The sequence below is a fragment of the Varroa jacobsoni genome, unplaced genomic scaffold (genome assembly GCF_002532875.2).
Source record: "Varroa jacobsoni isolate VJ856 unplaced genomic scaffold, vjacob_1.0 scaffold_631, whole genome shotgun sequence".
Classification (NCBI taxonomy): Eukaryota; Metazoa; Arthropoda; class Arachnida; order Mesostigmata; family Varroidae; genus Varroa; species Varroa jacobsoni.
Genome location: NW_019213533.1, coordinates 340,353 through 353,744, shown reverse-complemented (window position 1 = coordinate 353,744; position 13,392 = coordinate 340,353). Strand labels below are relative to the sequence as shown.

The window sequence follows — 13,392 nt, the reverse complement described above, 5'->3', positions numbered from 1 at the left end:
AGTCGGGGGCCACAGTTTGAGCAACGACTTCACTGCACAGAAGTTCGTTTTACTTGCCTATATACAATAGTGAAGCTTGTTGGTATAAATGGCGATTTGTCCGAAAAAGCCATAAATAATATCTGTATGTATATAGCTACCAAAACGCTTTTAGAGCGTTGCTAAGTAATAAGAAGGGCCACATGAAAGTTTGCTGAGGTAATGTAAGTAATAGGGAAGGATACTTCGAAGCTATATTAAATAATATGTATTTTTCTTTGTTCTAGTCACAAGCTGCTATTCAAAATAACAAAAAAACAAGCATAGTTAAACAGAAACAACATAGTATTCATTTGTAAAGCCCAAATTGTTGGCAAACATCTTACTTACCGAACTTCATTGTTGTCATTTTACCTGTGCTACGCATGAGCTACGGTCTGAGGTAGCATAGTGATTACTTCAAGTACTAAACAATTTAAGCCGTTTAAAAAAATAGCTTGTCAAACTGTGTAAGTCGCTCAATTGTACAAGAGCGGCCGGTAGTTAACATAGAATATCGTTGATATATGACCGGGAATACAACCGAATAATCAAAGACTGGATTTAAATTCAACTGATTAAGCAAATTGTCATAGCGGCGCCAAAACCTTGGTCTTAACACCATAAATTTGGCATGGGAGACTTGCATTTCCAGTGGTTGTCGGCGGTTCGCGTCCTGGTATTATTAAGGCCTTACTAGGTGCACGCCAAAGTAAACTACGACTATAATACTACCTTATAAATAAGGAGTGCATTCGGTTTCCTAATGTACGTATGACTTATTTTGAATGATGTCCTCCAAAACGACACTAATTAGACTTAGGAAACCTGCATATACGCATGCTATCATAACGTCGAATATCCAAGGCTGCTCATAGCTTCGCTTGCAGGATGGACTGCTTGAATGGCCTGGAAGAGACCTGCTTGACTTTACTATAATTGGGTAACAGCAAAAAGTTAGCAATAGCACTTACAAATGTTTTTATATTTCGACATTGAGCTCTTTATGAGAACTGCAGCGAATATATATAAGAATCCGAACATAACCGAATCCATATATAACCTAAACGTAATAACGCAACAAAAGCTATAATGACAAGCACCGCACACGACTTGAGCGTCTATTGATTGGGCTTTGTTCTACTGATGCAACTTTTTACATCAATTTCATCTCGCACTTCGCGAGCAGACTACAGGAGCGTATCCTAAGAACTCGTTTGGCTGCAGTCGTACTACAGTTCAGCAAATCTTCTTAAAGCTATATATGAACTATAATAATATAAGAACTTAGTTTTTCCTTGGCTTGTCTGTTATATAACTAAGACTTTGCTAATGGGAGATTTTGCCTGCGAGCCAGTCGTCGCTATGTATATGTCCAAAACTATTGGTTTCGTTTTATACACGCTAACGATAACAATGCCAGCTAGCATTTAAAAGAATATCCATGGTAGTCTATAAGCGGCTTAGAATTACAGCTTATCATTGTTATAAATTTGTCCGTAGTTAAAAAAGACATAGGTACTCACTATGACTATACCGACGTTGCACTTGGATAGTTAGCGGAATGCACTGCAATACAGTTCATTGTTGTCAATGTTTCCTATCAGCCACGAATGGATACATGTTCTTACTTCTTCGTATATGGCTCTAGAAGATGCCTAAATCTATTTAGGTCCTCTAGGTCCAATAATCTCTATCGTCATTTGGAATTTATTGATCATATAATGTATTTAATCGACCGTAATCGTAAACATCGAAAACTCTAACGCTTCTTTTAGTTCAAAGAGTTCGAGAAGAAATCATTATAAAAAAAATTAGAGGATTATGTATGCGATCAGATGTGCATTTTACCAATCCCTACGCCGTAATTTCGAGCCTTCTTTTCATAGGTATAAACAATGTCTTTAAGCTTACACGAATTTGGCTAACAAGGGTCTTTTTGGTTTCGCTTTGGATATTTTTTAACATGGTAACGAAGTGAAATTAAAGAAAATTCGTTTGCATTGACGTACATTTTAAGTCCTCATACAGATATACATATTTGGTTATTTTTCAGACAAGGTCCAACTTCGGGTAGTTAGTTGCCATCATGATTCATTCGTTGTCAATAATTCATTTGCAGACGAAGATTCAAGAGTCTTCTTTGGTCATAATGCAGAATTCTTTGATTACGTCCTTTTAGATCGCAGACGTGTATATGAATTCCGGTATAAGTTCAATTCCATCAATTCTAATCTTGTTTTCTAATGAGAGCCAAAATGGCGCTATCTTGTGTGTCGGATTTGGAAAGTGGCGGATTTTCGAAAAATAACTAACTTTTATTATTTGAAACATAATTCCAACCTAGTATTATATATAGATATACATGAGATGCGTACAGGGTGAGCGCAAAGCATCTTGACTCCTCTAGTAGATGGGAGTCCGCACTCATTTAACATCCGTCAGGCAGAACGTATGCCAACTACTGCAGTAAAGACTAGCTTTATCCAAGCAAAGGGAAACGTAAATATCATTTCTATAATCCTATAATAATCTGATGCCAGATCATTTGTATATGTCTGAAATAGGACAGCTACAAAATTGTCTACTGTGATCAGTCAAATAACATTATTTACTAATATCAGAACACCCTCTTGTATACCTATAACGTAGCATTATAGGAATACAGAAATCTCTCTTCTCGTACATTGTGTTGCTCAATCCAACTCGCACCTTGCAATCTTGTGTGCATTTTTTGATACATTAACCAAACTAACAAGAAGACTTTACAACTAGTAAGTGACTTTTCAAGTTGTTAAGAGACCTTTGGCTCACCTCATGCAGGGTGAGGTATTCAAATCCGTAAACGTGTTAGCGGGCTGTTTATGGTAGCGGGCATGCGTTTATCTTGCAACGACAAAAGTAATTTCTTGCTACAACAAAAACAAACTCGTTATAACGAAAATCATTGTCGGAATTTGAACGAAGGCCGGCTATTATGCAACGTTTTCTCGCGCTTACGAAAATTAAAGGCTTCCTTTTTACCCCAAATCGATTTTATACATTGTTTCCAGTCTTCAAGTGGCTCCTGAAAAACCAAAGAAGGTTTCCATGAAGCAAGCTAAAAGACCCTCTATAAGGTTTAGATTTAAAGGACTCGAAAATTCACCAAAATACTTGAATGACAATTTCTGGCTTCACAGAACGGGGCACTTTGTCATCTGGTAGTGTAGGTTATGATAGATTGTATGGACCAGCAGAGAAAGTAGTACACTGAGGCTCACTAAGCTATTTGTACTTGAGTTGACCTTTTTTTGACGATTTTGATTTATGTTTTACCTACTTGTTTTGCGTGCAGTGTATAACATACCAAATTCTACAATATAATTTGTTATAGTGTGTATTGTACTGATATAGAGCATTCTCTAATTAATCGTCAGAAGTCTATTTCATCTTAGTCTAAGCGAGTTGTTTTTATGTAAAAAATATTCATTTAATAAGTTTTTTGCCGACTAGAGCTAAAAGGGAAAATGAGCTGCATTTTAAAAGCATAGTTTAGAAAAATCACTTATCAATTTTAACTTCTAAGAACTTGGACTCAAAGCAATACGCTGGGAGGTTAGCGAACGTGCGATACACGATGCAGGAGATGACGCGATCTTTTAAAGTGTTAACAGCATGAAATAGGCGTTCGATACTTGATAGCGAATCATAGTTTGTTTATTTTAGCTTTTTTTCAATGTAGGAATAAATAATTATAATCGCTTAATTAGTTATAGCTGGTGATTACTTCAGATGGAGGACCATCTACTGATACTGCAAGAACTCTGCTATGATCTACCATACAGTAAATGAATGTCGTATTTCTTTCGTTCGTGGTCAGCCAGGCGACCAGAAGCTGTTTCAATGCTTTCGCCAAACGAGAAAAAAGAAAGAGAATCGTGTTTTTATGTACACTATATTATTAAATATTTATTTACACCAGTATATATATATATATATATCACATTTGCTGACAAATGTTGTTCGGTTGCACATGACACATTATGTTCAGTTGTCGTAGTGAATACTATTTTTTCAATGTGTTGGCCTTTTTGTTAGTATTACCCAAGTTTCATAACTCAGCTCATTGATTTTGCAATCAAATTGGGTTCGAGTTTGCCTCGCTTAGTCAGCGTTTGGAGATTCAGCCTTTATTACTTCTAGTCTGTACCCTGATTGCTTTGTTCGGTGCAGAAAAGGTCGTTTCTTTTGTGTAGTGCTTTGTTTGTCCAATTTTTTATTTGCAGATTATTAAGTGTTATATAACGTCGGGAAGCCCTTTCGTTGCCCTGCAACTTTGTAATCATCGCTTAGTTGCAACCATATTTTTACCTCGAATTCGGTCTCAAGGTGGATGTATGGACGTTTTAAAATACGACTATTGTAGGATTTTATAAAATACAGATTATACCTAATATAGAAATCATCGGGCAAGAAATAGAAACCAAATAGAAGGTAAGAACGAATTTAAAAAGCTAACAAAGAAAATATTCAGTAAAGTCCTAAAACGTGATTATTGATTACAGTTTGAACTTGTTAATTTTATACATAATGTTATGTTAGGAGAAACAATATATCAATTTTCGAAAACCTCAATTCGAGATCGAAATTTACTAATGGACGTTAGTGAGCAAAAAAGCTTTTTAGAGATTCATAGCACTCGGCCGTCAACGGGAAACGAAGCATTTAAAAAAGAAGTAATGAACAAAGGCGAAAACAATTGTGCTTTAAACACTTAAATATTGCAAAATGACTACTTGTTTAAATCTTGTGATGATGGCATACTAGCCCTTATGGATTCGTTTGCCTTATGGCACAATGGCGCGTAGTCAAAATCATCCTTTCCACCTTTTGGCGCGTACTTATTAATATGCTATGCTGATAGACTGTTAAATAGATTCCATCCCTTCTCTGATCCCATCGCAGTACTTTTTGGCACGTGTACACACACAGGTTTGTATTACCGTTATTATGCTTTTTCCTAAATCACATGAATTGGTAGGATCATACAAGCTTGTTGGAGCAAATAATCAAAACAAGCCCGAAACCTAGTATGACTTATGATAATCAGTCATCCGAATGTATTCCGTCATCCTCAGACGTCTTCGAACTCTTGTTTAGTGCTTTAAGTTTGGTTTTCCAGAACTCTTTTTGTAGGTCGGCCACCTCGAGCTGCCGGCGGAATACTTCCATTCGGGCGTTATGCTGCTCGAGCTCGTGCTTTACCTGCAGGTCCGCTAGCTGAACTTCTGCCGGAGCCGATATAAGGCCATAGTCTGAATTGCGCGTGTCCGCTTGACAATTATCTTCGTCTTCGGAATCGCAAGACGGCTCCCCGTAGCTGACGTCTTCGTTTAGTTCAACATTGGATACAATTTGCTCAACGTCGTCGTTGTTGTTATTATTGGTTCCATCTGCTTCGTCGACCTCATCTATGGGTGCTTGCTCTTCTTTGATGGCAACCTCTGCGCTTTCTGCCTTGATTATACTATTCACCTCCTGTTTCACTTCGGGTTTCGGCTCGACCTTCGTTATCGATACGGTAGTTGTAGGTGTTGCACTCGTTGTTCCCGAGACAGCGGCTGCGGACGCTGTAGTTCCCGCCTTGACAGCTTGTACGGCCAAACCGAGCTTTGTGAGGTTCTGAAGGTTGAGCACGTTGCCCTGATCAGGATTATAGATTATCGTCTGTATATTGCCTGGCTGGCCTGGATGGCTTTGCAAATTGAGCAGAGTGCACAGTTGGCCAGCGGGACGCTGGCCTGGTGTACGTGGCGCAGTAACGATCGTGAGCGGCTTTGGAGCAAGACTAATTTTTTTGGCTGGGGTTTCCCCTTGCACTGGGCCATCTTTGCCGACGCACCGATGACGTAGCATGCCACCGGTGCCTTTCTTGCTCGAATACGTTACAAAGCTTTTACAGTGCACACAACGTGCAAAGTCCTTGAGCCGGTTGTCGAGGTAGACTAGCTCGAAGTCCTTCCATGACACACTTTTGGCGTTAAACTTGCTAACAAACTTGAAACGTTGGGGCTGTCGACGAAAGAGCTGATTGATTGCATCTTTCGAATAGGGATCTACGGCAGTTCCTCCACCGTCGTTAGCCCCAACGGTCACCTGCGTCACGGCAGGCGGCACTGGCGTAATAAGCGTCATAGGTACAGTGGTAACGCTCATTTCCGAACACGCATCCTCCTTTGAACCACTCACCACATGTCAATCCGATACGTTTTTGGCGCAATTTAACTAGCTAGCACATATGAGAGCATATTTCCCTTCTTTGCATTTGGCACGTAACACATTTCACTCAATGATACTTGTAAGCGGGCGGGGATGTGGTGTGGCAAAATTGGGGTAGCTTATCGGGTAAATTACTTCACACTTACAGTAGCTATTCCCAAATGATGCAGCGATATGATATGATCTGTCTGGGTGGAGTAACGGAAGGCGTTAAGGATGAAATCTGTTAGCTTAGTGGTGTATCGTGTTGAGAGTGCGAAACGCCCAGTGTGCTTGTTACAATAGGTAACTGGGAGCAGCTAGTCAATCGTCAAGTAGAGCTCACGACGCAAAGACGACGCGGAGGATGCGGAGTTTCCTGCGTTGGAGGAGGGACGCGGCGCAGCGTTAATGCCGCCGCCACAGCCGTTAGCTACTCTTGGGTCTCTTTCTGGATGCCTAGTAGTGAATGAGCTGCCGCTGCTGAGCAGCTCGTGCAGTGAGTGAGCGTGTCTGGGCGCTCCTGCTAGTCGGCCTGCGCCGCTCGGCGTGAGTCGGCTGCGGCCTTCGCATCGATCGCTGCTACTCTACGCTCTGTGCTGGTGCCCCCATACCCCCAATATAGCCCCGAAGCCCCCATCGGCCAACTCACTCTGTGCAAGTGAATTCGATGGTTCTTCGACGAAACCGCTTGCGCTTGCACGCAATCAACCCACCCACGGGCCGTTCGTTCTGCCTCTGTTTCCATCAGAACGCCGATATTGAGGTAGGCAGTACATATATCAACTGTTTGTTTATCGTACTACCCTTCTCTGCCCCAAAACAAACAAGGCTGCCACATTTATTAAAACATAGACGATTTGTCCTTGACTTACCTATCAGTTCACCCGTCGACCTGGAGGATTTTCTTAGAAATATAAAAAAAGCCACACGAGGCGTAATTGAATAATTAGAGAAACCGTGGCCAGCTTGCAAACTTGTTTTACGAACTAGTCGCTATCGTGAATGCAACTAGGCGAGTCGTAGTTCAAGAACCGGGAGCGGAAGGACGGATAGTCAGAGCGTGCGTGTGGGTGCCTTAGTTGGACGGGGGTTATTCCGCTCGCTCACCGCACAATGAGGAGTCTGTGAGTGGTGAGGGTAGCGGCATGGAGCCGGCGTGACTCTTTCGCTTCACGAACCACCATCGCCACCACAAGTAGCCCACAAAACCCTATATATATACATACATTCCTCCCCGGTGCTATCCTTACTCCTGATCGGTCCCTTACTTTTCCCCTTAACTACCAACTACCCATAAAGCGATGCTGGCAGCCTGCCTGTCGTATGCCGGCTATGCTGGTGGTCATCGGTGCCAATCGCTTTTCCTTTGGGATCACCACAGTAGGGATGTGAGTATACTGCAGATACCTGCCCTCCCATGTACAAGGAATATACTGAGGACCACACTCATAAGACTGAAGCCTTACTGGTTTTCTCTAGGTTTACTATTGACTTGCCGGGTACCGGGAACGGTTTGGCTAGTCGAAGCTAACGGATGGACGCCGAGGGGCAAAGGGAAACTTAGAGAGGCGGTGATATCACTGGGAAACAACAACGTTGTCGCGGTCCTCTCTCCTGAAAGCCATCTCGGCCTATGCTGTCTTGTCCAAATGTTGAACACGGCGGCTGCCTACCGCTGCAGGAAACGCCATTGGAGTGTCACGCAGTGACGCGGTACGGGGCCAGTCCATGGACCTGGTAACAAGCGAAGGGTAAAGGGAAAATTGTTCGGTTATTTGAAGACTGATGGTATCACCGACTGCGACGATGGTGATGCCATCACTAGGGCGCTGCAGGGCGTATTCTCCCGTGTGGCTGGATAAGAACGACCTCGCACACAGGTGAACGACGCATCGACTACACAGACGCATATAACTCGGCGGGAGATCAACTATTCTCGGACGTTCTTCTCAGGATCGAAGATCAAGAGTGTGATGCCATTAACGACACTATTTAGACCATGCTAAGAATATGAAGACTCAAATTTGCATACGGCAAAAAGTTCGTTGGTGAAGCTGAATGAAATTATGTCAAAATATTTAATGCTTGTAGCAAGCAGGTAAAGCCGCATGTGGGTTTTGTCTTTGTCTAGTTTTAATCGTAACTTGGCATACCATCGATGTATTGTCAAACCGGATCCTTTTTGTATATATCTCAGTAAAAGGCTTCCTGATCGTCTTCGATTTATAAGTACACTTCACTGTAACGTTTAATAGAATAACTGAATGGCACAATATTTTTGGGTAATACATTTTTTTTTTTTATTATTACCGCATTGATAGTAAATTTTAAATGATATCCGCAGGTTTTTTCGTTCATAGTCATTTCTAGTGCTGATATGTATATGCTAACGCAGCGATAATCCTCAATATCCGAATATAGAAAAAGTGATCCCTTTAGCAAACGAGCACGTCAAACTGTGATACAAAGAAGATGCAAGAACTACTGCTACCTATGCACGATATTAATTTTTTAAAAATCCATAACACGGATACGGATATTGTCTCTCTATATATTAAAAAAAATATGTTTATCACAACGTGATACATTGGCTATGCATTTAATCCGTTAGTAAATCCCTAATATCATCATATCAGAGACCTCTGTTACCTTTTTTTGCTACCACTTCGACTTTTAAAGCTGCTTGAATTTCAACTGAACAATTTTCATATAACATTGCTTGTAGGCAAAATACACATGAAAGCCTTCAACAAAATCGTTATTACTTATGTTTTATAACTGCACTACCAAAATCGAGTAATTAAAAAGTCAGAGACTACTGCAGCTGGCTAGAGATTCATAGAGCAGGCAAAAGTAAAAATCTTGAAACTAAAAATACTAGCGTATGCATTTCAAGTAATCACTACTACAGTTATGAATGGCTGTATGACAGAGAAAGACTCTATTCGAACTTACGCGTGAAGTCGCAAAAAATAAAACCAAATTATCGATTTTAGATCATCAAACTTCTAACGGAATAACAATATTTATTCTACCGAATAAATGATTAAATAAAAAGAAGCCTTAACTTTCGCACTATTAATAATTATATAGCCCCACGCAACGCAGCAAGCTTACTCGCTTAGAGAACGTGCTGTTTAATAAATAAAATACATTAAAATTAGGGTACATTTAGCAGCATTTTGAATATATAGCGTCAAAATACAGAGAGGCTTTACTAGCCGTAGAACAGTGCCTGCATATTCAACGTATCTCAAATGGCATATAATATTGTTAAATATATGAAAATCGTTTGTTCCTTAGTTATAAAAAATTGTCAAATATTTGAGGAGAAGCAAACATGATCTCGAGACTGGGGTAATACTAAGCTTTGCCTATTCGTTTTGGAGGCATCGAAAATCTTCAGAATCATTTTGATCTTCCCTTTGGTCTTCCATGAGAAAAGTGGCATTGTTCTAAGCTATATGAATCCAGTCACGAACCCATATGCACATACGTCCCATAGCAAGTTAGCAGACATTTGGTCCACTTTTCCCCAGTGTATGCAACTAGAAGATGTTAGATGGACATCCATATAGAACGTGGCCTTTTTTTCTACCTTCAGTTCCCCCTTACTTCAGCGCTTTTCTTTGGTTCATGGGTACATTTGTACGTGGCACAAATGATACCATCGTTGACAATAAAGCCTAAATGATCGTACGTCACAAATATATCCTGTAAAATATTTGCTCTTGATGTTGGCTACAAGCAGAATGATGGGTAAGTAGCACCTTCAAATGCGTATGTTAAAAAAAGTATCGTGATTGTCAGACAACTCAAAGCGCATCGAAGGGATCTGCGGCCAAAGCCTTCTGCTCGCTATAGAAATGATGGTGAACAGTTGTGCAGATCAGTAGGATTGGCTCCTGATCATATAGTCTTCAATGAAGTGCTGAAATGCGTGTTGCCTCAAAAGAGGAAGAATGGGAGGGGGTTATTCTTTGGCTCACGCAGTGCGTTTCACGCAAACAGGGACACGCGTATTAGCTTCGCCTCGAATGTTATCGTGACTATGAAATATTCTTACCATTGTAGATCTTCCACGAGGTACAAAAAGTTCTGCTGGCAATGTTACAGCTCCTTCTTGGCAACTTGGCAGACACATTTTTTTCTGGTGTGTTACCACATACTTAGTGAAATAGGTAATAACTCATCGATAAGGAATCGATGTCGATTCAAATGTGAGGAAGTTTAGCTTAACGGCGTGATACGTTTGCAGATATGTTAGTAGAATGGGTACGTAGATGATAATAAGCAATAGGGAATCAATAAATGGAAAAGCAACAGATTTGTAAATACAGACAATACATGGATTTGTCAGCATTGGATTTACTATGTATGGCATGTGAAGGTTTCTTTTTGTACTGTTGTATGTTTATTGAACTATATGTATGTATGTATGTGTGTATATATATATATATATATATATATATATATATATATATATAAACAAACGATGTGCGCGTGGCGTATTCTCGCTACACTATAGCGACGTCTATGCAGTAGCTTCAATCAGTTATTTGGATAGCAGCATTGAACCGGAACTGATGCCAAGCTATGTATGACCAGCGATAAAGTCCCGTACGTGACCGATTCATATGAAAATGTTGCAAATTTTTTCTTACGAATTCCTTATTATGGTCGATATAAAATGGTGAAAACTAGATGTTTGCTTTCATGTATATAAGTTGCACTAAGTTAAGAAACAGGCCTTATGCATTCTATAAAGATCCAGAGAAAAAGATACTGAATTAATTTAATAAATGCATATGTTAGATTGGAACGCATATAGCGTTATTTAGAAGTGTTCTTTTTTTTTGAAAGCCGGCTATAATTTCATTATGCAGTGAACGAAATTTTATCTTAGGTGTAGGCTCCGAATATTTCAAATTGGCAACTAACTTTTTGCCTTTAACTTTTTGCCGAAGTCAAATAGCACGACGTATTAAATGGCGGGTACGGTGAAGACCCCCATAACTTCGAGGACTGATTAAAAGTGGTTTGCGCAGTTCAAGAGTGGCATCTTGGTGATGCAAGAAGCGTCGGTACCGGTTGAGGACACTTTTGGAGGATCATAGCAAACTAACGATTCGCGGATGGGACGAAAAATAAACTGTTGTACGTCGATAAGCACCTTAGATTTATGGTGTTCATCCAAATGTTAGGAACTTCGGTGTTCCATGAACAGAATGAACGTCACAGAGAGTGATGGCTTCATCTCACCTCCCAACAACACTTCGTCCGACACCGAGCAACATGCAGCCACTATGACAGTTCGTTATGCAGAACTGTTACCAGCGATAAGAAGTGCTGTCTTTAGGCCTACATAAAATAAAGGTAAAATTAATAGAACCCGTCGTTAAAGCAAGCCTCTCCTCCCAAAAGGTGATCATTTGCGTTTGGCGGGACTAGGAGGGTTATATATACTGAAAAATGTCTGAGAAGAATAAGACAATCTACAAAGGCCTGATTGAACAACGTTATCCAACGAGTAAGATTCGGTAGACGAAATAAGGTCATCGTTTTTCATTTCAGCACTGGCTCACGCACGCTAAGGATAGCCTTGTAAAAATCTGGGTGGAAAGTCCTTTTACATTCACCATACTTTCCAGATTTAACTCGGATGGATGATTACGAAATAAATTAGTAACCGTATATCTAACAGTGAATAAGATTTTAGATATATGAAACCTGAAAATTTCTGACGAGAAGGGATATACACTTTGATCGAGAGATAGGAAGAGGTCGCGAAGAGAGACGGCAAATTAGTTTGTTGTTCGAATTTAACCGAGCAGCGCGTTTATCTACTAAAAAAAAACACAAATTAACTTCTGTGTAGACCATATATTATGTCTATCACACTGATACAGAGTGGACTGAGCACGGAATCTGATCTTTTTACCTTTTATTATACAATAAGCATCTTTACAAGTAGACAAATGTGACTGTGGCAACTCTTTGCTACAGTATCGGACGTAAACGTGAACGTGAACTATCTAAGTAGCCGTATGCGGTTTAACAAGTCCAAATACTGTCGCGGTATTGTGGCAACATCTTTTTTCCATCGAATAATCGTTGTGATATCTATATTTTGTAGATAGTCTGATATAAAACAGATATACGTATCTATACATATTGGAGAGTTTTTGGAAATGATTCAAACAAATAAGGTGATTGACGTAAGCTGCCTAAGCTGGACGAAAAAACTTTATGAACAGAGCTTCGTGTTTGGCATTTTTAAGAGTAGAAATATAAAGATTTCTGGAAGATTAAAAGTTTGTATTAGCAGATGACAGTTGGAATTTTATAGATTTTCTCACCCTACATACTAGCGAAATGTTGTTAAAATTCGTGTTTGGAATTTATGAGCAAAGAGAAATGTGTTAATAAATCGCTTGTCTACATAAACAAGGGTTGTTTATACATTAGGTTAATTGTGAGCCGAGATAGGTTCAGAGGCGCAAGGTAAACGCAGGTAATTTTCGCCAATTAGACCCGACGTGACAAGAGCAATTTGCAATGAGAACTTCATGTATAGAGAAATAAAGTTCTCTAAATTTTTTTTCTCATTCATCATCACATTTGAGAACACAAAACGTCCCTGGGCTTCGTCTGGTTCGCAGAACTCAAATACGTATGATAGTAGTGATAACGTGTTTCTCTATTAGCCTGGAATTAAGTGGAGCGGTTTCACGTTAGAGATCAAGGGTGAAGCGTACCTCTTTCATGCTGGATCCTGACCGTTTGTAGCAGCGCTTAACTACGGCATCGCACACAGAAGTTCGAAATATGCTACTAAGTTATACGAAACATCGTACGCACCATCTCTCAGTGATAATAGACAACGTATTTTACATCGATACTAAATAGGCTGACTGAATCGGTTCTGACATTGATGAAAATTGTTTTTCATTTAAGTAGCAACAATTATTTTTTCCTTTATTATTATGTATAGAAATTTAAGAAGAACATATAGTGGATGTTGAGATACTAGTTTCAATCATAAGTTCAGTGTAGTTCTTTGCCAATCGTAGGTTTGCTGACGAACCAGCATTACACACCCTTGAAAAGTTCCTTCTGCGTCCTGTAAGC

General features: G+C 39.9%; 1 protein-coding gene across 1 annotated transcript; it reads right to left on the bottom strand.

Annotated features, from left to right (window-relative positions):
* Nucleotides 1–3,692: 3,692 nt before the first annotated feature.
* On the bottom strand, nt 3,693–6,814 carry BEAF-32 (Boundary element-associated factor of 32kD). Its single transcript, XM_022836245.2, has one exon. It carries the CDS (start codon nt 6,214–6,216, stop codon nt 5,107–5,109), a length of 1,110 nt encoding a protein of 369 aa, XP_022691980.1. The 5' UTR covers nt 6,217–6,814; the 3' UTR covers nt 3,693–5,106.
* Between the last annotated feature and the right edge of the window lie 6,578 nt (nt 6,815–13,392).

Excerpts from the sequence above, each read along its gene's own strand:
- BEAF-32 (XM_022836245.2), bottom strand. The coding sequence starts at position 6,216 with ATGAGCGTTACCACTGTACCTATGACGCTTATTACGCCAGTGCCGCCT.